The sequence below is a fragment of the Mustela erminea genome, chromosome 3 (assembly GCF_009829155.1).
Source record: "Mustela erminea isolate mMusErm1 chromosome 3, mMusErm1.Pri, whole genome shotgun sequence".
Lineage (NCBI taxonomy): Eukaryota > Metazoa > Chordata > Mammalia > Carnivora > Mustelidae > Mustela > Mustela erminea.
This window is the reverse complement of record NC_045616.1, coordinates 130,471,684-130,493,127: the sequence shown is the minus strand read 5'-3', so window position 1 is coordinate 130,493,127 and position 21,444 is coordinate 130,471,684. Positions and strand designations below refer to the sequence as shown.

At 42.3% G+C, this 21,444-nt stretch overlaps 1 protein-coding gene across 8 annotated transcripts in view; it reads left to right on the top strand.

The window, feature by feature from the left end:
- NIM1K (NIM1 serine/threonine protein kinase) overlaps positions 1 to 21,444 on the top strand; it is a 58,977-nt gene that overhangs the window by 21,454 nt on the left and 16,079 nt on the right. For 5 of the 8 annotated variants that reach the window (XR_004284205.1, XR_004284206.1, XM_032337479.1 and 2 more), the window contains 2 exons: positions 1,412 to 1,553; positions 18,349 to 19,376. Coding sequence is in view for 6 of the 8 variants with exons in the window: in XM_032337479.1 (XP_032193370.1) it covers positions 19,085 to 19,376 (292 nt within the window). In the remaining 2 variants the exon portion in view is untranslated. The remainder of the gene's footprint in view (positions 1 to 1,411; positions 1,554 to 18,348; positions 19,377 to 21,444) is intronic. The other 3 variants (XM_032337480.1, XM_032337481.1, XM_032337484.1) reach the window with 1 other exon arrangement.

The window sequence follows — 21,444 nt, the reverse complement described above, 5'->3', positions numbered from 1 at the left end:
AATGAATAAATGAAGCATCCCATGGATAGTGCAGATCTTGGGGGAGGAGGCAAGAGAGTTTTAGTCTTAGACGTCCCTGTGCTCTCCAAATGGACACATTCTCTGCCTCTTCTCAGTGACCATGGCTCTGCACTGGTGATTCTCCTGGGGTTCTCACCTTGTGTCCCACATCCCCACTAGACTGTCAGTTCCCTTTGTGTGTTCTCATCAGGGTGTCCAGTCACTGAACAAAAAGAAGTACAAGCCCATTGGTTAGCACTTAGCAAAAGGAAGACAGGATCAATTTATCATTTACCAAGTTGGAAGGGTGGAGCGTGGCCCATGAGAAGAGGAAGAAGAAAACTATTGGTGATAGGCTGAGACCACTGAGAGAAGCCCGTGATAGTCTAGACTTATTTCTTTCTTTCATTCCCCCACAACACCTAAAGAAAACCTGCTTTCTACTAGTCTAGAGATATGTATAACAAAGTGTTGGACTTTCCTTATACCAAATATTAAATTGGAGGCATAAAGAAATTTGCTTCATTGTAGTAAGAACGTTTTGGAAATAATTATATAGTCCTTTACAGTGGCTAAGATGTCCGAGATTGGCATGTCCCTGCCTGGGCTTGAATCCCAGCTGGGTGGAGTCACCTGATGACCTCCCTATGCTTTCCTATATAATTGAGGTATTAGTACTTGCCTTCCAGACTGCTGGATTCGATTGTTAGTACACATAAAGCACCTAGGACCATGTCTACCACATAACATATAATATATAAGAGCTAACTACTATTATTGACATAACAATTATTATTAAAGACCACAATAGTTAATTGAGGTCATCTAGTAAACTTCAATACAATTTTAGAGTTCCCATTGTCCATAGTACCTAGCTACCTAGAAATCTTCTTAGTAGCAGCCATTTATGTACATAAGATTTACTTATTTAAAGGCTGGAGCTGTTAAAAAGGAACAACCCTCTTCTTATCTATGTTTGTTTCATTTTGTTAAATGATTACTATAGCAAAGAGCTGTTTTCTACCTTTGAAAGCCAGCTCCATTCCAGAAGTTGCCAGAAGAGAAGGGAGCCTTCTGAATGGATAATTCAGAGGGCTGGGAAGAAGTTGCTCCCCTCTCCCCCAAATTAGGTCAATATGAATGAATTCCCATCTGAGATTTCAAAGTGGTGGCAGATCAATGGGCTCAGGAATCAAAGGCATCCAAAGGTGATGTTTCTACTGTAAATGTGCCGCCATTCAGAATACTAATTAAAGACTGTTCCTAGTTGGTTTTATCAGGTAAAAGAGCAGCATCATGAAAGACTCTTTTTGGTTTAAAAAAAAAAAAAAAACTTCAGAAAGATACAGTAGAAAGGTTGAATGATTATTTCCATCACTGTATGCAGAACCTCCCCCCTCTCCCCATCTAGGCATTCCATAACTCACTATTGCTTGGACCCCCAAAGAACAATTCAGGAGTACAATTAAGATTTGTCTGACTGTAGAAGAGCAGGTTCCCTTCAGTCAACTGCTTTCTTAGTAGAAGCACAGAACTTACTTCAAACATTGAACGTGAGCACCTGATGTTCTTTTCTCAGCAGCAGATTGCCTCTGCTAAGTCATGCATGTGCAGTGATGTTCAGAACTTTGGGTTCCTGAATAACACATCACGTGGAGAAGAAGGTGATGGCACATTATAGGTGCATAATAAGTGTTTGTTAAATGGATGAGTGATGGTGGTGACGGTAAGCTGGAAATAAACTGATCATAATCGGAGTCTCATCTAGATAATTTTATCCTGAACGATCACAGACAAGTCATTTAATTGGATCATTCCATGCCTCGGTTTCCAGGTCTTTGAAAGAGTATTGATTAATATATGTAGTTTAAAATAAAATTGTAGATTAAAATATTAATTAAAAAGTTGGTGCTCTCAGGAGAAAAGAGAACTATGTTAATTCAACTTGTAACATTGAAGATTCCCACTGTCCAGCTCACCTGGATACAGGAGGCAGCAGGGAACCGGTCTGAACACCAGGTTGTGCAGTTGCTCAGCCCAGCCATACACTATTGTCAGGAGAAGGACAACTCACACTTTTTGGCCTGAGATTCCTTCCAGGGAGTGATGCTAACAAGTAAAACAACACGATGGATATGCAACTACACAATTATTTTTATCCTCAGGGACTATGCAGAGAAAGAGGAAGAAAAAATAAAGTTAAAAGGAAAAAATAACATGTAGAAGTAGGGTGATCACATTATATATCATGCAAACAAAAACACTCCGAGAGTGAAAAAACAGCTAATAGTGATTACATTGGGAAATGTTTGGACAATTTTTGGCAAACCAGAATTTCTGGTTGGCCTGGGTCTATGCCATGCCCAGAAGCATACTCCAGCAAGTAGGATCAGTTTAACCCCTTTTACCTAATTTTTTCCCTTCCTGACCCCATCTTTTGTGATAAAACTCCTCCCAGCTCCTCTAGGCAAAATACTGTTTGTTCCACCTTCATTTGCTAGTTTTAGCCTGTATAGTTCTCCTTATAAAATCGTTAGCATCACTCTGAGGCAATGAGGAATGAGGTATATGCCTTCTGTTCCATTTGGTGAAATTACACCTGTACTTTTAGCTAATTTACTTTTGTGAATGTTCTATAATTATCTACTCCCTATCTTGTCTGATTCACTATAAATCCTCATAACCTGTAGATAATCTATTGAGTTTGCTGACTTGACATATTTTATTTCTACTAACAAACCTTGATACTTTTCTTTCCTCCAGTATAATAGAGTTTCCCTCTGGCTAGCAGTGTCCCTTCAACAGCCGCAGGAGGTTGACTTCTCAGCTGGCTGTGCCTGTTGGAATAGCTGTGTGTTGTGATAGGAAGGAGGCAGGTCTTTTATACATTTGTTCAACAAATATTTCATTGAGCATTTTGTGTCAGATACTGTTTAGACCCCTAGATTTGTAGTGTATTCTGGGATTTGTCTATTGGTTTTCTTTCTTTCTTTCTTTCTTTTTTTTTTTTAAAGATTTTATATATTTATTTGGCAGACAGAGGTCACAAGTAGGCAGAGAGGCAGGCAGAGAGAGAGAGGGATGCAGGCTCTCCGCTAAGCAGAGATACCCATGTGGGGCTCGATCCCAGGACCCTGGGATCATGACCTGAGCCGAAGGCAGAGGCTTTAACCCATTGAGCCACCCAGGCGCCCCGTCTATTGGTTTTCTTAATGGTATCTTTCTATACCCAGAAGTTTTTAGTTCTGAAGAAGTCAAATTCAAATTTTTTCTCTTTTATGGTTTGTGCTTTTTGTATCTAGTCCAAAACACTTGCCCTACTTCAGGGTCCTGGATTTATTGTCTTATGTATACTTCCAAAAACTTTATAGTCCTAGTTTTGTTTGTTTGTTTGTTTGTTTGTTTAGTTCAGTGATCCATCTCAAACTCATTTCTGGGGATGGTGTAGGATACAGGTCATGGATGCATTGGCACAGATATCCAGTGGACTCAGCACCTCTTGTTAAAAAGAGAAGTGTTCCCTCCCTCCATTGAATTGACTTGGAGCCTTGGTGGAAAAACAATTTACCATATAGATATATATAGATCAATTTCTAGACTCTATTTTGATGTACTGGTCTATCCTTACTCACCATCTTGATTACTGTAGCTCTCATAAATATAGTCTAAAAAAGTCAAACACAATCACTACCCTTATGGGTTTACAATCTGAGAAGATAAACAGTCTGATGTAGAAGTCATAATTGTACAAAAAGGTGGAGAAAATTACAGTGCTAGCCACAGATGCTGAAGTACAAAAGAGAACTCCCTTGTGTTTACAGTGTGGTGGGTAGGGAAGCTTCCTCAAAGAGATGACGCTTACAGTGGAGGTTAAGGATCCATAGGAGTTTGCAGAAGGTGGGGGGAGGGCGTGCTGGCCTCTAGGAGGAGTGAGGGGGTCGGTGTGGCTGAAGTGCAGTGAGTGGAAGGCAGAGACTGAAGGAGATGATGCCACAGGGGAGACCACCTTGGGCAGAGCCTGCACTGCCATTTTAAGGGTCTCAGCTTTTATTCTGATGAAGAAGAGAAGCCATCAGAAGGTTTTGAGTAGGAGCACCTGCTGGCTCAGTGGGTTAAGCCTCTGCCTTCAGCTTGGGTCATGATCTCAGGGTGCTGGGATCGAGCCCCACATCAGGTGCTCTGCTTGGCAGGGAGCCTGCTTCTCTCTCTCTGCCTGCCTCTCTACTTGTGATCTCTCTCTCTGTGTCAAATAAATAAATAAAATCTTTTTTTAAAAAAAAAGTTTTGAGTGGAATAGTAACATGGTCTGACATCTTTTAGGAGGACCTTCCTAGATGTTCTGTTTGAGACAGACCATATTGGGGGATGGCACGGACAAGTAAAGACAGAAGCTGAGACCAGTTATAAAGACGGTTACCACAATCTCGTTAAACCTGACTGTGGTTTGGACTTAGTGGTAATAATGGGATGGTTGCGATGTGGGTAAAATGGGATAAAATGATTGTGTTGTGGACATATTTTGAAGGTAGAGCCAATAGGATTTACTGACAGATTGAACACGAGATATAAGGTAGTAAGAAGAATCGGGGTTTGGACTTTAAATGGAAGGATGTGTTGTCATCTACCAAGGTGCAAGAGAAGTACATTTAGAGAAGAAAATCAGAAGTTTGTTTTTTCTACTTTAGAGTAAATATGAGAGATTTCTCCTTCAAATACAAGCAATTTCCTCTGCAGAGGAAGTAATTAGAGGGCACGGTAGAGATAGTCCTATTGTGAGTTGTCAAGCCCAATGTGAGCAGAACTGCTCTGGGTGATGGAGAAATGGTAGGAGGAAGACACAGTGCCCTGCACTTGGACTCTGTTCCCAAGGGAAGTTTGTGAGAAATCTTGACTCATATGAAGTGGAAAAATCATGAAGTTGAGGACCAGATAAGGAGATGGAGGTCTTAAGTGCCCCCAGGATAGTAGCAGCGCAGTGAGTATTAGTCAAAGACTACTTCTAGCAGGAAATGGGAAGGGAGACATCCTCACAGGATGGAAAAACTTAGAGGAAAAAGGGCAAAATTATGGGAATAACCGGGACCCACTCAGGACACAGATATTCTTGGCCTGGCTTGAAGAGTGGTTGGAAGAATTTTTTTAATTGGTTAAAAAATTAGTTCTTTGTACATAGTAGACATCTGATAAAGGCCAACCAATAACATTTATCATTTTGGGGGAGGAGACGGAGATACTACTGTATGTAAAACTCCCCTGAGTTCAGTCCTATCCTATGTCAACACCTACTCCCCTGATGCTTTTTGCTCTTTCTCCTTTCCTGGGTGGTCTTGTCATAATTCTACTGGAAAACATTCAAGTTGGCCATTCTAAGTTGTTTGTGAGGGGAAAGGAGTTGAGCTACAGTATTTTAGCATGTCCATGTCGGCTTATGGATTTTTAATAATCTAATTTGTGTGAATATTATAAAAGTCCAGAAGGGGGCAATATGACACTTGGACTTCAAGAGGGGTTTTTTTTCACAGATGCTTTGGAATTCATTCTATATTGTTAAAATCAAGAATCTTTGGTCAGGGCATGATTCCGCAGACCTCATGGGGTCCATCACTTTCACTTGCCAGTAAAGAAACTGAAACCGAGAGGGGAAGGGACTTGCTTAATGTCACACAGACATTTTGTGGGAAGGTCTAGACCCTAAACTTTTTTTTTTTTAAAGATTTTATTTTTGTTGTTTTGTATTTGATGGGGAGGGGGAAGAGAGAGAAAGAGAGCACAAACAAAAGCAGGGGGAACAACAGGACGGAGAGGGAGAAGCAGGTTCCCTGCTGGGCAAGGAACCTGATGTGGGGCTCAATCCCAGGACCCCGAGACAGACATTAAACCGACTGAGCCACCCAGGTGCCCCGACCCTAACCTCTTTTTAACCCTAAGTCTTTTTCCTTATAGCTTGTATACAGCTATAAAGCAAAACAAATTTTATCATGTTAAATACAAACAAAACTTCTACCAATGAAATTTAGATTAACAATATCACTGAAAAGTGTGGATGGTATTGTTCTGTTGAAATTAATTTGTTCCTCATAAGTACTGTAAGTAATTATAGTGCATTTAAAAACGGTGACATAGTCATTCGTATCACACCTTAGTTTCTTTGATACAACCAAGCTTCAACAAATATTTGTGAATTTTCTTTGTAAGAAGGTATAAACATTTTGGAATATCAGAAAACCATTGTCTGCACCACCCACTCCCTGTTTCTACCCCTGCCGGGTTGTCGTCCGCTAGTTCAATCTGTATTCTTCCAGACCTTTTCCAGTGGGTACACAAATGGACACATGTATACATATGCACGTGTCCAAACACCCAAGAGTGACTCTCAAATTTCTATATGTATGGGTCTTGGAATAGTGACCTTAACAGAAAAGGGGTCAGCCTGTGTGTTCTTTTGCATGGAAGCTTATATTAATTTAATCTGGTAGGAGGATTTGGGGTGCTGGGAGAGCAAAAGCCTACGTGAACCACGTGTCGGTTCAGTCTCCACAAGCATCACGTATGGAATCATTTATCTTTCGCCAGTGGTTTGGAATGCTGTGTCTATTACATGGGAAATTTCCATAATCCGTGAGATCTTTTTTTAAAATTCTCCATTCTGTTATTTCAGATTGTTCTTGTACACTGACACAGGCTCACTTTTCCATATTTGATAACTTCTGTTCCCTCGTCACCACCCTTACTTACTTCTACCACTGGGTAAATACTTAAGGATTCTCAGTGTGAAGGGATCACTGAGGTATGGGAGGCTCCTAATAAAGGTTTCAAATCCCCCTGAACTGTCGGAGCTGTTGTTCTGGAACACTGTTCTCCCTCTCCCTGACCCTCACCCTGCAGTGTCCTGTCATGCTAGCTTTCTTGAGCTCTGCTCAGATAGCAAAGGACAAGGTTTCCTCTCTTCTCCTGGGGCCATTGCTCAAACATTATTCCCTGCTTCCTAGTGGATATACTATACCAGAGTTGAAGAAAGTTCTGAGGCAGCAAAAGAGCAGTTTCTGCTTTGACACGCAAATATTTTTAGACCCCTAAAAATAAGCTGTGAGCTGCAAATAGGCATGAATGTTCCCACACTGTGTTTCCTAAATTCATTATTTCTGAGGAGATAAAGACTACATTTTGTTTTCTCAGGGCCACCTGCTTGTGAGTCAATCCAGGATTCTATCCTGTATTTTAATGTTATTCCTTAGCTATCCGGGACCTTATGTCCCTTCTTGTTTGTTTAGAGGCCGGCAAAGTCCCTCAGAGGAGATGGGAAGATTTGTGTTTTGGAAATGAATTATGTGAGAGATCAAAATCTTTACAGGGAAGGACACTTGGGCTGCTTCCATAATTTGGCTGTTATAAATAAGGTTGCAGTAAACAACCCTAGTGGGTTTTTGTTGTTGTTTGTTTGTTTTGTATTTTTGGATAAATACCCACTAGTGCAATTTCTGGATTATGGGGTAGTTCTATTTTTAGCTTTTTTGAGGAACCTCCATACTGTTTCCCACAGTGGCGGCCCCAGTTTGCATTCCCACCAACAGTGCACAAGGGTTCCTTTTCTCCACATCTTCCACTTAACTGTTTCTTGTGCTGTTGATGTGTCGTGTTGTGTTGTGATGTCTCATTGTGGTTTTGATTTGCATTTCCCTGATGAGTGATGTCAAGCATCTTTCCATAGATCTGTTGGCAAAAGCAATTTTCTTAACTTCGTCAGGCTTAGTTTTGTGTTTTGTTTTTATTTTGATCTATGACAAGGGGATGACAGCACCCCCACCACCACCACAGGACTGTCATGTCACATCATTCATCCGTCTCTTTGTCACTGTTGTGAAATACCTAACATTTTAAAATTACAAATGTATTTTTGATCTAGTAATTTTTGACAATCTTTTAAAAAATAGTTCTAGAAAACTTTAAGCAGATATAAAAGTGGTACAAAGAATGTTATGAACTTCCATATTCTCATCACCCAGCTTTGTGTATGATCAATTCATGGCCAATCTTGTTTCATTTAAGTTTCCATTATTTCCCCCACTCCTGGTTATTTTGAAACACACCCCAAATATATCATTTCATCTAACAATCTTTTTTTCTGAAACTTTTTTTTTAATTGACACACAGAGTTACATTAGTTTCAGCTATACAACATATTGATTCAAAAGTCTATACCTTATGTTATGCTCAACATGAGTGTAGCTACCATCTGTCATATCTTTACAATACTATTGACTATATTCCCTATGCTGTACCTTTTGTCCCTGTGACTCAATTATTCTGCAACTGTAAGCCTGTATCTCCTGCTCCCTTTCACCAATTTTAGCCATTCCCCTACCTATCTTCCTTCTGGCAACCATCAATTTGTTCTTCATATTTGTGGGTCTATTTCTGCTTTTTGTTTGTTTATTTGTTTTGAGGTTTTTTTGGATTTCACATATAAGTGAAATTGTAAGTTTTTTGTCTTTCTCTGTCAGACTTATTTCACTTTGCATTATACCCGCTAGGTCCATTGGTGGTGTTGCAAATGGCAAGATCTTATTCTTTTTTATGGTTTAGTGATTTTTATGGCTTAGTAATTATATAAATATACCACCTCCTTATCCATTCACTCATCAACGGTCACTTGGGTTGCTTCCATATCTTGGCTACTGTAAATAACACCACAATAGACATTGGAGATGCATATATCTTTTTGAATTAGTGTTTTTGTTTCCTTTGGGTAAAATCCTAGTAGTAAATTACTGGATCATATGGTATTTCTGTTTTTAGAGGAAACTCCATATTGTTTTCCACACTGGCTGCATCAGTTTACACTCCTACCAACAGTGCATGAGAGTTCCTTTTTCTTTACCTCCTTGCCAATATTTTTGTCCTTTTGATTTTAGCCATTGTGACAGGTGTAAAGTGATATCTCATTGTGGTTTTCATTGGCATTTCCCTTATGATTAATGATGCTGGGCATCTTTTCATTGTGTCTGTCTGCCATCTGTATGTCTTCTTTGGAAAAATGTCTATTCAGGTTTCCTGCCTATTTTTAATCAGATTGTTTGTCTGTTTTTGTGTTCGATTGTATAAGTTCTTTATATATTTTGGATAATAACCCCTTATCATTTATATTATTTGTGAATATCTTCTCCCATTCAGTAGGTTGACTTTCTGTTTTGTTGATGGTTTCTTTCACTATACAAAAACTTTTTGTTTTGGTGTAGTTTCAACAGTTTATTTTTGCTTTTGTTTCCCTTGCCTCAGGAGACATATTTAGAAGAATGTTGCTAAGGCCAATGTCAAAGAAAGTACTTCCTACCTTTTCTTCTAGGAGTTTCATGGTTTCAGGTCTCTCATTTAGGTCTTTAATACATTTTGATTTTATTTTTGTACATGGTGTAGGAAAGTGGTCCAGTTTCTCATCTAAAAATCATTTTTTAAATTTAGTGTTAGATCCCATTTAAAACTTCAAAACTTTTAAAACATTTTATACTGTATAGTTGATTTCATTTCCTTTTAAATATTTTATATGATTAACAAAATGCTTCTAAAATACTAATAATTCTTATAAATATGATTTAAACATATAAACAGGGTGAACCTTATATTTTCTTAAATACATTCCTATGCTATTTATGAACAATAAATTTTCAACTCAAAACCACAAATCTAAATCAATTATTCAATTCTTCATTTAAAATTAGTATCACCGGGATGCCTGGGTGGCTCAGTTGGTTGGAGGACTGTCTTCGGCTCAGGTCATGATCCCAGAGTCTCGGGTTCGAGTCGCACATCGGGCTCCCAGCTCCACGGGGAGTCTGCTTCTCCCTCTGACCTTCTCCTCGCTCATGCTCTCTCTCATGGTCTCTCTCTCAAATAAATAAAATCTTAAAAAAAAAATAAAAATAAAATTAGAATCACCAAACTTTTTGTTATTTATTCTGCTAAATTTTCTTTACATTGTAAGTACCTAAAATACCATTCCATACATCATCAAAACAAAAGTATTAATACTATGGGATTTGAGTCGCTTCAACATTTCTGGTTCGGACGATAAATCTTCCCAAGGTTAAAAGATACTTGATTGCTAAGTACTGTGTCATTCTAGATGTCACAGAAGTAGGCATCTCCCAGCTAGACTGTCACATCTGTGGATTAAACTCAACTAAATCCATTTTCTGTTTTATTCTATACTGAATAGTTTTACTAATTTTTTTTTCTTAGAACCCAAATTCCTACAGATAGTCAATGGAGAGTTGAACATTCCATAGTTTTGTCTAACTTTGTGGGCAGAGTTGTAAGAAAAATGCCAATGACATGGAGAGTGTGAGTGGCTCAGCCTGTTAAGCGTCTGCCTTCGGCTTGGGTCATGATTCCAAGGTCCTAGGATCCAGCCCCACATTGTGGTCTCTGCTCAGCAGGAGCCTGCTTCTCCCTCTCCCTGCCATCCCCTTGCTTGTACACAGTCTCTTCTGCGTCAAATAAATAAATCAAATCTAAAAAGAAAAATGCCAATGACAAAAAGATAGTCTGTAAGGATGAATTAGATGGTTAAATAAGTTTTATGAACACTGAATTAAACAAGCAAATGAGCAAAACACTGTGTGTGTGTGTGTGTGTGTGTGTGTGAGAGAGAGAGAGAGAGAGAGAGAGAAAGAGAGAGAGAGAGAGATCTACCACAATACTGCAAGGTACTAAACGCAGATCCCTGAGTGGTATCACATGTGCCACTCTCAGTTGACCTTGACTGTGGACCTTTGGATGACCCTCCCCTTTTCTTCTGGTGATGTTCCTAGAAAACCTAGAGCAGACTGCAAACTGGCAACCTGAATGCCAAATCTGGCCTTATATTTCAGTTTTCCTTGGCCACAGGATATTTTTTAAAAATATTTAATCCACCATTTAAAAATTGAGAGAGTTCATCAAAACTTTCTTGATTTCCAGCTGCTTTTAAATAAAAGGCAAGGTGAAAATAAGCCTGCATTCTAGCAGCTGGCTGGAACTGAGTGTGGCCTTTTTCATCATGCTTGGGATGGGCATTAAGCAAGGTTCGGGCATTTCTCCAAGCCCCCTAGAATACCTGCATGGCCCTCTAGGTATTTGAATCTGTCACCTTGATGGTTGAGGCTGACCTTGATGGCTGAGGGGACCTCAAGTGTGGTAGAACTCCGTGTGGGATGAGCTGGTGTGTAAGTTCATCAGACTGGGTGGACGGGGCATGGATGGTGGATGTTAAGTGGAATGGGGGACACCTGCGCTGAGTAGCCAGTGAAGGAGCCTGTAAGGTCAGGCAGGGCGAGATGTAGTGTTAAGAACAACACTGCTCTTCTTCACTAGGGCACACCCAGTTTATGCTGATTTTCCGTTTGCTTCAAAATTTCCCAGTGGTCCCCTCCCCATGAAGATCTGGACATGTGTTTTGAGAAATAAAGAGCTAAGGCCAAAAGCTAAGGCAGTGCAAATTATTTTTTTTTAAACAGTTTTTTTTTTTTTTAAGATTTTATTTATTTATTTGACAGACAGAGATCACAAGTAGGCAGAGAGGCAGGCAGAGAGAGAGGAGGAAGCAGGCTTCCAGCTGAGCAGAGAGCCCAATGCGGGGCTCCATCCCAGGACCCTGAGATCACGACCTGAGCTGAAGGCAGAGGCTTTAACCCACTGAGCCACCCAGGCGCCCCCCTTTTTTTTTTTTAAAGATTTTATTTATTTATTTGACAGAGAGAGAACACAAGCAGGCAGAGAGGCAGGCAGAGAGAGAGGAGGAAGCAGGCTCCCTGCTGAGCAGAGAGCCTGATGTGGGGCTCGATCCCAGGACCCTGAGATCATGACCCGAGCCGAAGGCAGTGGCATAACCTACTGAGCCACCCAGGCGCCCCAGTGCAAATTATTTTTAAGTGGTAAAAAATACTTTTAAATGAAGCCTATTTCCTAAAGATCCTCTCTAAGTTTGCACCATGCCTGAGAAAGGATTCAGTGGGATTGTCTATCATTGCGTCCTGTTGCCACACAGAGAAAACCCAGCTTTTCCTCTAAGCAAACCAGTGCCTGCCCTTGCCAACCAATGAAAAGGTTGTCTGAAAGCTTGGCTCAGAAGTTCTGTAATTTAAACTCAGACAAAGAGAACATAAGCCAGTTGGTTTTCTTTGATATACTCTTCCCAGTGGGTTGCAAGTCAAGAGAAGGAATTACTAAGTAAGCTCTGTTTTCTTTAATCTTATTTAATGCATTGCTATTCAGCAACAGTAAGCTAATAATTAAGGACCAATCTGCCTCCTCCAGAAACTTTGATCTATAGTGATGTGACTCCATGTTTTTGGCTGGTTGGGTTTCTAAGCGCTCATTTATGTCTATAAAAATTGGTCAAAATCAAAAGGGTAAAGGTAAAGCCCCCAACGAATGCATCTGAGAAAAGGGTGATGTCATATCCATCATTTGCATATTTTTAGCATGATGTAACTTGATGTTTTGGAACCCTCCTAGAAGGTAATCTAAATATAAGCTATTTATAGCAACCCCACAACACAACCTATAATCAGGATTCCTATTTCCAAACATCTAAGAAAAGTCTTTAGGGGAAAAAATCACATAAAATAAAAACAGTATTCGTTATACACATACCTAAATGGGGTTTATCTTTCCAATAGATTTTTTTTCTTCTCCTTTTTTATTCTACTGGAATATTTGAGAATCTGGAGTTTTCCCTTATTCATTACTGTTTTTGAAATTGCTGAAATTTGTTGGCAATTCAAGTACAAGAGGAACCGTATGTCTTACTGGGGACACAATAATGTAACTCTAGAAATTCTAATAATTAGATGTTAGACTTCCTGAGTTGATTACCTAATTTTCTTCTTTTTTCTCTATTGCTCATGTCTTCTAGTTTTGTTTTTGTTTTTGTTTTTTTTACAAATCTTAAATCGAATTCTTTAATTTCACTTTTGAAAAGAACTCTTTTTGGTTCTCGGAGGGCTTATGTTTGTTTCTTTTAGCATTTTGTCCTGTTTTTTTAAAGATGCAATATCTTTTCTTTGGTCTTCTGCTTCCTGCATCGCTCTCTGTTTCTTTCAAGTTCCTTTGGGTTGTTGTTGTTTTGGTTAAGGATGGTTTCTTTCTTTGATTTTGGAGCCTTTCCTCAGGTGTCTGGTGCATCTCGACTTGACATTCATTCAAAGCAGAAGGCACTAAAATCTGATGGGAAGCCCACTGCAGAGAGAGCCAGACATGGAGGACTGCACAGTAGGTGGTCAGACGGCGTTGGTGTTGAAGAATCTGCAAATACTGGTTTCAGGAGATCTTTCCTCTTGAGGGATCTGGTTTATCCAAAAGAGGAATCCAGGGCACCTGACTGGCTCAGTCAGTAGAACATGTGACTTCTGATTCCAGAGTCATGAGTTTGAGCCCCACGCTAGAGATAGAGTTTACTTAATACAAAGAGAGAGAGAGAGAGAGAATGAGAGAGGAATTCCCTGCCTGGAAGATTATACAGGTGTGTCCCTCCATTCTAGAAACTCAGAGTGCGAGGGTAAGAAGAGAAGGGAATGGGGAATCCCACAACCCAGAGTCTGATCGAACCTTTTGTCCTAGGCCTTGCACTCTGGGCTGGGCTATGGATGGGCGGAGAAAATAACAAGCTGTCTTTGAGAGATGACTGGGGGTCTTACTGCTCCACATTTCAAACAGTTCCTGTTGTGTTTTGGTCTGCTTCATTCCTCCAAACATAGAGGGACTTGGTCTCTCAGAGTCTGAAGTCTTTCGAGCATTCCGAAAGGTGAATCTTGGCAGCATGCCAATGAAGTAGACGTCGTACTTTTTGTGACTGTCTTTGCCAAGTCACTCACTGCTCCTCAGTTTGCTTTTGGACCCCATAGAACCATGTGGACATCTCACGTTGGCTGCTCTCCTGTCTCTTATTTTCTTTGTCCCTGTGAGTTTATGCCCCTTTTCTTCCTATTCCTGCTGTGGGTTTTTGGAAGGAAGTAGAAATAAATGAAAGTACAAAAATATTCCGTATTTAATCAGAATTCCCAATTGTGTTTTGACTTTAAAAACAGTCCATTGGATATTAGAGAATTAGGTTTGTAATTTCTCTGCTTAACCAAAATAAAACAAACTTATTGGGTATGATGGCAACACATTACATATTTTTAATTGTTTTCCTCTTTAAGTCTAGGTACATGCATATGGGGAAAATGTAAATATGATAAAAGAGTAAATAGTGAAAAGTACACCTTTCTCTCACTTCTGCCCCCAGCCCAATCCTTTTCCCCAGGCGCAGTAATTATTGCCAGGTCCTTAGGGGTGCCCTCCTCTCTCTTATGCTCCTGACATCACATTTATATACACTCTTCTGATCTCTTAACAGTTCCTGTTGGATATTGTAACTCATTCTTTTCTTAAGTGCATAGTAATCCGGACTGTCATTTAACCAGTTCCCTACTGATGGCCACAAAAACAGTGTCTAGTTTTTGCTGCAAAAACAATGCAGTCGTGAATCTCAGTCTAGCAATCCTTATACTAGAAATAGGTATATTTCTGTGCAGCGTGCATAAGTTAACTCTAGAAGTAGAATCATTGAGGCAAAGGGCACGTACGCTCGCACTTCCCTAGTTAATGCCAGTTTGCTCTCCAAGCACTTGTACCCGTTTATACTCTCCATAGTAATGAATGAGGATCCCTGTTTCCCAAACCTTCTTTCGCCAAAAAATGTTTCTGTAGGGATACCCTGGGGCTCAGTTGATTAAGTGTCTGCCCTCGGTTCAGGTCACAATCCCGGGATCCTGGAATTGAGCTGGGCTCCCTGCTCAGGGAGAGCATGCTCTTTGTCCATGTTACAGACCCATTTGGATTTTCTGTGAAATGTCTGCTCATGTTCTTTACCAATTTTTTGGAGATATTGGTATTTTCCTAATCAATTTGTAAAAATTATTTATCTGAAAATCAGACCTTTGTCCATCATATATGTTGGCAAGCTTTTCCAGTTTATCGTTTAATTTGTTTTATTTGCAGTGCCTGGGTGGCTTAGTCGGTTAAATGTCCTACTCTTGATCTCAGCCCAGGTCTTGATCTCAGGGCCATGAGTTCAAGTCCCTCACTGGGCTCCACACTGGGTATGGAGCCTACTTAAAAAAGTAATAATAATTTGTTTTATTTCTTTATGACACCTTTCGGCAAAGTTATCAATTTATGTAGTCAAATTTAATGTTTTCTTTTCTGGCCTTCTCTGAGATCATAAAAAAAATTGGGGGGTGGGGCGCCTGAGTGGCTCAGTCAGTTAAGCATCGCCTTCAGCTCAGGTCATGATCCCGGGAGCCTGGGATTGAGCTCCGTCTGCATCAGGGTCCCGGCTCAGTGTGGAGCCTGCGTATCCTCTCCCTCTGCCATTCCCCCTGCTTATGCTCTCTGGCTCTCTCTCTGTCCAATAAATAAAATCTCTAAAAAATTTTTTTTTAATTTTTTCTAGGATTTTCTGGTTTCATTTGTTTTACATTTACGCAGTGACCTATTTGTAATTTATCTGGGAGTAGGATGAGTTAAGGGCCCAACTTTTTTCAAGTTGGCTTGCTGCCTGTTTCAACAAGTTGCCATTCATCAATACAAACCCATCGCTACATTTTCAAAATTGTAAAAACTTCTTTATCTGATCTAAACAGAAGATTAACTATCTCCCTAGCTATTAAGGCAAGACAATTGGTTTCAAGGCCATCATGCAAGAAATTTAAGTTGTAGGTAGAGGGTATGTAGTGCAAGATAAAGCCTGACGCCTGACAATTGTGCTTGACTCTCTATGTCGAATTAGGAGGAGAGAAAAGGAATTCCTGGGGGCGCCTGAAGTTAATCAGGGTATCCAGTCTAAAACCCAACTGTAAATCCCAGGCCTGAACAGAGTTGAAGAAACAGAGCCCAAATCAGGAGCACAGGGCAGGGGGGTGCGGTTGGGGGCAGGTTCCAGGAAAGCAGAGAAGACCTGACCAAGCGTGGGGAGTCAAAGAACAGGTTCCAGGAGGCATGAGTGAGACGTGGGTGACTGGGGAGAGCTGATCCTTTGGAAGGAGCAAGAATGGGGGAGTTTTGCTTTTCTAAGCAGCCCCCTAACAGTTCGCTGTGGGATGATGGAATTCTGACTAAGCTTTCACCTACCCAAGAAGGTGAGGCCAGGAATCCCAACAGCCAGCAGACGGGACCTCTGGCCTCGGAAATATGGACTGAAATAAGATTTCTGAGATACTTAAGTAAGTGTTGGGACAGCAGGATTCGCTTATAACTAAAAATATTTACCTCTACTAAATCATACCCAAACGTAACGGTCAATAAGTTACCAATAAATTGGTAAGTTAATTCATCTTTCTTCGCTGGACATTTATCAGATAAGTGGCAGGGAATGGGCTGAGCTCTGGGAGCTAGAATAAGGCGCAGGTCCTTGCCACGCAGGTACTCATTGGCTGGGGCTCAGGTAGGCGAGCGGCAGAGACAGCATGGCCGTGAGGTGCTCTCAGAGATGCCCAGGAAGGACTCAGACCCAAGAAGTTCTTCACAGAGCCTGCTGGAGCACAAGGATGTTAAAGTACTGGTTCCTGTCTAAAATCCTTGCTCTCTCTATACAGGTAAAGCCGCAGACTTATAATGTCAGAATTATAATGAGTGTCACTCCGCTTCTCATCTGTGTGGAAACTGTCCACCGGGGATCTGAGGAGATCCAGGGCCACTTGATCTTCCTAGAGATTCTTTTTTTTTTTTTTTTTTTTTAAAGATTTTATTTATCAGAGAGAGAGAGCGGGAGAGAGCAAGCACAGGCAGGCAGAATGGCAGGCAGAAGCAGAGGGAGAAGCAGGCTCCCTGCCGAGCAAGGAGCCCGATGTGGGACTCGATCCCAGGACGCTGGGATCATGACCTGAGCCGAAGGCAGCTGCTTAACCAACTGAGCCACCCAGGCGTCCCTTCCTAGAGATTCTTAATCCGAGGATGGGTTTCAGAGGGTCTGGTAACCCCTTAAAATTGGATGCAAATTATATGCTCATGCTTTTAACTTCTAAGGGACAGGGTCATAGATTCTGTGAGAATTTCAAAGGAGCATGTGACCCCAGAAAGCTTAAGAACCAATGCGTAGATTTTCCTCAACTTAATTAAGGATCTTTTATCTTGAGAACCTCTTTAAGACATCCTAATCAAACTCTAACCTAGAGATGTGTGTGTGGTTGCTAATACCTGGTCCCTTTTAAAACTTTCTTCCTTACCCTTCTTCTAGCTTTCCCAAACCCTGTCCCAAAAAAGGAACGGAGCTGGGTGGCAGTTTACTCTTTCCTGTCTTTATCTTTATTTGGCAACCCCCTATTAAACCACAATAATAATATAAGAAACCCTGTACTTAATTGTAATAATGTGATATCATCAAACAGAATTCAAAATTTACATTTCCGTGGCAATCTCGTGTTTTCTTGGGTTTTTAGTTCCATGCTCCAGTCCAAAAATCAAGTCCAAAAATCAAGTTCAACCCACTTTCTTTATGTAGGACATGCTGAGGGACTGAGGGGGGAAGCAAGACATACAGATGAGTTACACCCTGTGCCCACTTCATGGAGATAAGACATTTTGGAAAATGCACAGAGTGTGGTGGGAAAGAGATGATTTCTTCCTGGAGGATGCAGGAGAGTCATGACGATGTTCCTGCTGGACAGGATTTCTTCACCGAGGATGCCATAAGCTTCTATCTTCCAGCAACACTACCCCCCGTTTCTGCACCTTCAGAATGAGTTCTCAGGCCTGGAGGCTAAAACCTGATCAGAAATCCTTAGAAAATAAGGCTGGGAGAAAAATCAGCCTTTGTCATAAAATGGCAAGTAAAGAGAGTGGGAGCAACCAATCTAGGAAAATCTATACAAAAACATACAGGGTAACAGGAAATATAACACACACATTGTTATTTAAATCATTGTAAGAATTTTTGAAAACTGGTATTAATAGGAAATCTTTATCATCATTAGTGCTATATCCTTATTTTAAAAGTCTGGCTTTAAAGCAATTCAAGGCAACATGCATATTTTCCTAAATGTCAAGAAACAGAAAAATAGTTTTGCTAAAAATATTTACAGGCTGTGAAGGCTTTTCTAAAATGTAGCTTGAGGGAGTGTGTGTGTATGTGTGTGTGTGTGTGTGTGTATGTGTACATTTTCTTCTTAGTAAATCATACATAATCAAACATTTACTACCGAGAGTCATAACTGAAATTTGTGTAGTGTTTTTTTTTTTAGATCAATGCTTATAAGGCAGTTTCATGTTCATTATAAATCCTGTACAGTACATTAGCATAGGCAAGTAAATTTTCTTATTCTCTGTTTTCAGGATGAATCAGCACCTGCCAAATTTTTGAGACAGCTCGCAGGGCTTAGAGGAAGGCTCATCTAAATAAAGGCCGGCTAAAGTGACGTTGCAGGGACTTAATCCTTCTCCGGCAGCCCGTGTGACCAGAAGGCAGATTTGCAAGTTTCTTCTTTCCTGGGGTTCAGATCATTGGGTCCCGGGGGGCCCTGCAACTCTCCAGCAGGAGAAGTGCAAAATGAAGGGGGTCGGAGCTGAAGGCCAGCAGCAGGGACCTGGGGGCCTCCGAGGGGCCCTTACACACCAGAGTGGAAGATTCTCGGGCCGTCAAAGGAAATAGCAAACTAGCAAACTGGAGCCTTTGTCTCGGGTGCAGGCACCTACCACAGAGCATCAGACCGCATGGGCCGCTGGAAGGTTCCTGGAGCCCAGACAGGAAAGCGGTTATGGTGACTGGGTGTGTGCCCGCCGGACAGTGAGAGCTGGGCCGTGCACCGTGAAGGAAGGGGTGGGATGTCCGCAGTGAGGGGGGCAGCTCTCGGCTTGGCCGGGCAGGCTCTGCCGGCCTGTCCGCCTCTGCCCTCGTCTCCCTGAAGCCTCCAAGGGGACTGCGTGCTCTGCAGGCCGGCGGTCACCGACGCGAGGCTCTGACCAGCCCCAACTCCCCTCGCCCACCCACTTTTTGGCCCTGGCGCCGCTCCTCACCTGCCTTCCAGCGGAGCCTCTCGGCCGAGACGGAGATGCGAGCCTGTGGTGGACGATGACCGCGGTGTACGCGCATGGCGGCGGCCTGGTGACCCCCCCCTGCGCCCGGTGGGACCGGCGGGAGAGCGTGGAAAGCGGCTGCCAGACGGAGTGCGGCAAGGACGAGCAGGACGCGCAGCCCCGCCGGCTGACGCCCTTTGAGAAGCTGACGCAGGACCTGTCCCACGACGAGAAGGTGCTGAGGGAGGTCACGCTGGGGAAACGCATTGGCTTCTACCGGATCCGAGGGGAGATTGGCAGCGGGAACTTTTCCCAGGTCAAGCTCGGGATTCACTCCCTAACCAAAGGTAGGATCTGCCCTTCCAGGACCCTCTCCCCTGGCACCGGGAGCTCGTCTGGGGCAGGGGCTCGGAGGCCAGGGCCAGGGCAGCGGGTGAAGTGACATCCCCGAGGCCCTGAGCGTCGCAAGCGTTGTCCCCTCACACCTTCCATTATTACCTCAGTTGATTTTCACGGGAACACTGTGAGGTCAGTATTTTTATTTCCATTTACAGATAGGGAAACAGATCAAAAGAAGTTCAATATTGTTTTGGCAGTTCAATCTTGAAAGATTTTGACTCTAAAAACTCTTTCACCGTACCGCATGGATGAACTCATTTCATGTGAGGGGACTCTGTCCTCTCCAGGCAGGCGTTGGCGCACTGGGGTGGGTGTGGCTTGGTGCCCGGAAAGTTCATCTTCCAAGTCCTTATTTATAACCTGAGTGTGTGTGTGTGTGTGTGTGTGTGTGTGTGTGTGACAGGATGACACAGGAGACCTCCCAGGTCACCACTGTCCGTGAGCAGGAGGGTTCAGGCGCCCCTCCTTCCCCAAGGCTGCCGCTTCTATTATATCTGGAGGAAAGGCTCTGGATCTCAGGACCTTCTCTGCTCCCGTCTACTCCGTACCCCTCACTGTTGCTTGGCTCCTTGCTCTCTACCAAAGCCTCCTGATGGCCTGGCTCCGGACACTCTGGACCCCAGACCAGCAGCGCCCGCCACTCTGGCCTCAGGGAGGAACTATGCAGAGAGCCCAGCAGCCCTTTGCTGGCCGAGCCCAGTGCCCAGTGGGCACTTCTCCGTGTCACCTGAAACTTAGCTGAAGCCTGGAGATGCTCATAAGGGAGTTGAAAGGCAGGAAAAGTACACTTGCAACTTGGTATAATTTACCAACTTCCTAAAGCCCACGGACTCCACACTGTCCCCGCGAGTTCTGTACCGACATTTTCTCACCTTGGCCCCAGCCTACTACTGTATCTCCAAGCGCCTCTTTTCTTATATTAGAGTTGTCTTTGGTTTTCTTTTTCTCTGACCCCCAATCCCATCCCTATATTTGGCCCCTACGTAAAAACACTCGCACATACATACACATGCGTGTGCACATGTGTTCCCACGTCACGGGGGCTCCAAGTCTCCTTCCATCTTGCTCGGAGACCAAGTGTCTGGGTCCCCACGTCCTCACGTCTCGGCTACTCTCCCGACTTGCCCTGGTAAATGCCAGTACTTCTGGGAGCCTGTGCTTCCTCACGTACAGAATGCAGCCGGGGACCGTCCTACTTGACCCGCAGAAGCAGATCTAGTGCTGTAACGAGAATCTGGTCTGGAGCAAGAATGAGAGCCGAGGCTAAGGCATGGGGAGAGAGAGGCCAGAAATTGAGGCAGAAGACATGATCAGGAAGGGGAGAGGAGAAGGTGGGTGAAGGCAAACCGGGAGAGGAGCGTGTCCAGTGCAGCAGACAGGCCGTGAGGCAGAAGTCCGAGCGAAGGCCGCCGGCTGTGGCCAGCTTGGAGCCATTTCCCGAGTGTGGGTTCAGGTGTTGGATTCCAGTGGCGAGGAGACATTGTGGGGGCAGTGGAGGGACTAGGCACCTCAGAACAGGGCAAATTTGTTTTAGATCCTGCTTCAGTCCCTTACTAGGCACTTCCTCTTTGGTCCCTAGTTGCCTCAGCCATAAAATAGAGAGAATGATTCTTAGAATTGTTGGAAAAATCAGAAACAACATCTATAAAGTACATGGCACATAGTAGCTATCATGGGTACAACTCAATATTTTTATTCAAATAAACTTATTTCAAAAAGAAATGTAATATTATTTATATAATGAAAAACCAATGTCACTTGTTCTGAGTAGAAGGTAATGGTAAAAATAGGTACTATGCAAATAAATATAAAAGTTCTATTATTTATGTATTTTCCCGGTTTTATTGAGACATAATTGACATATAACACTGGGCAGGCTAAGATATACATCATAGTGATTTTATATCTGTATATGTTGCAGAATGATTCTTGCAATGAAGTTGCTTCAAACATCTGTCACCTCACAGAGTTAGGATTTTTTTGTGTATGGTGAGAACTTTGACCATTGACTCTCAC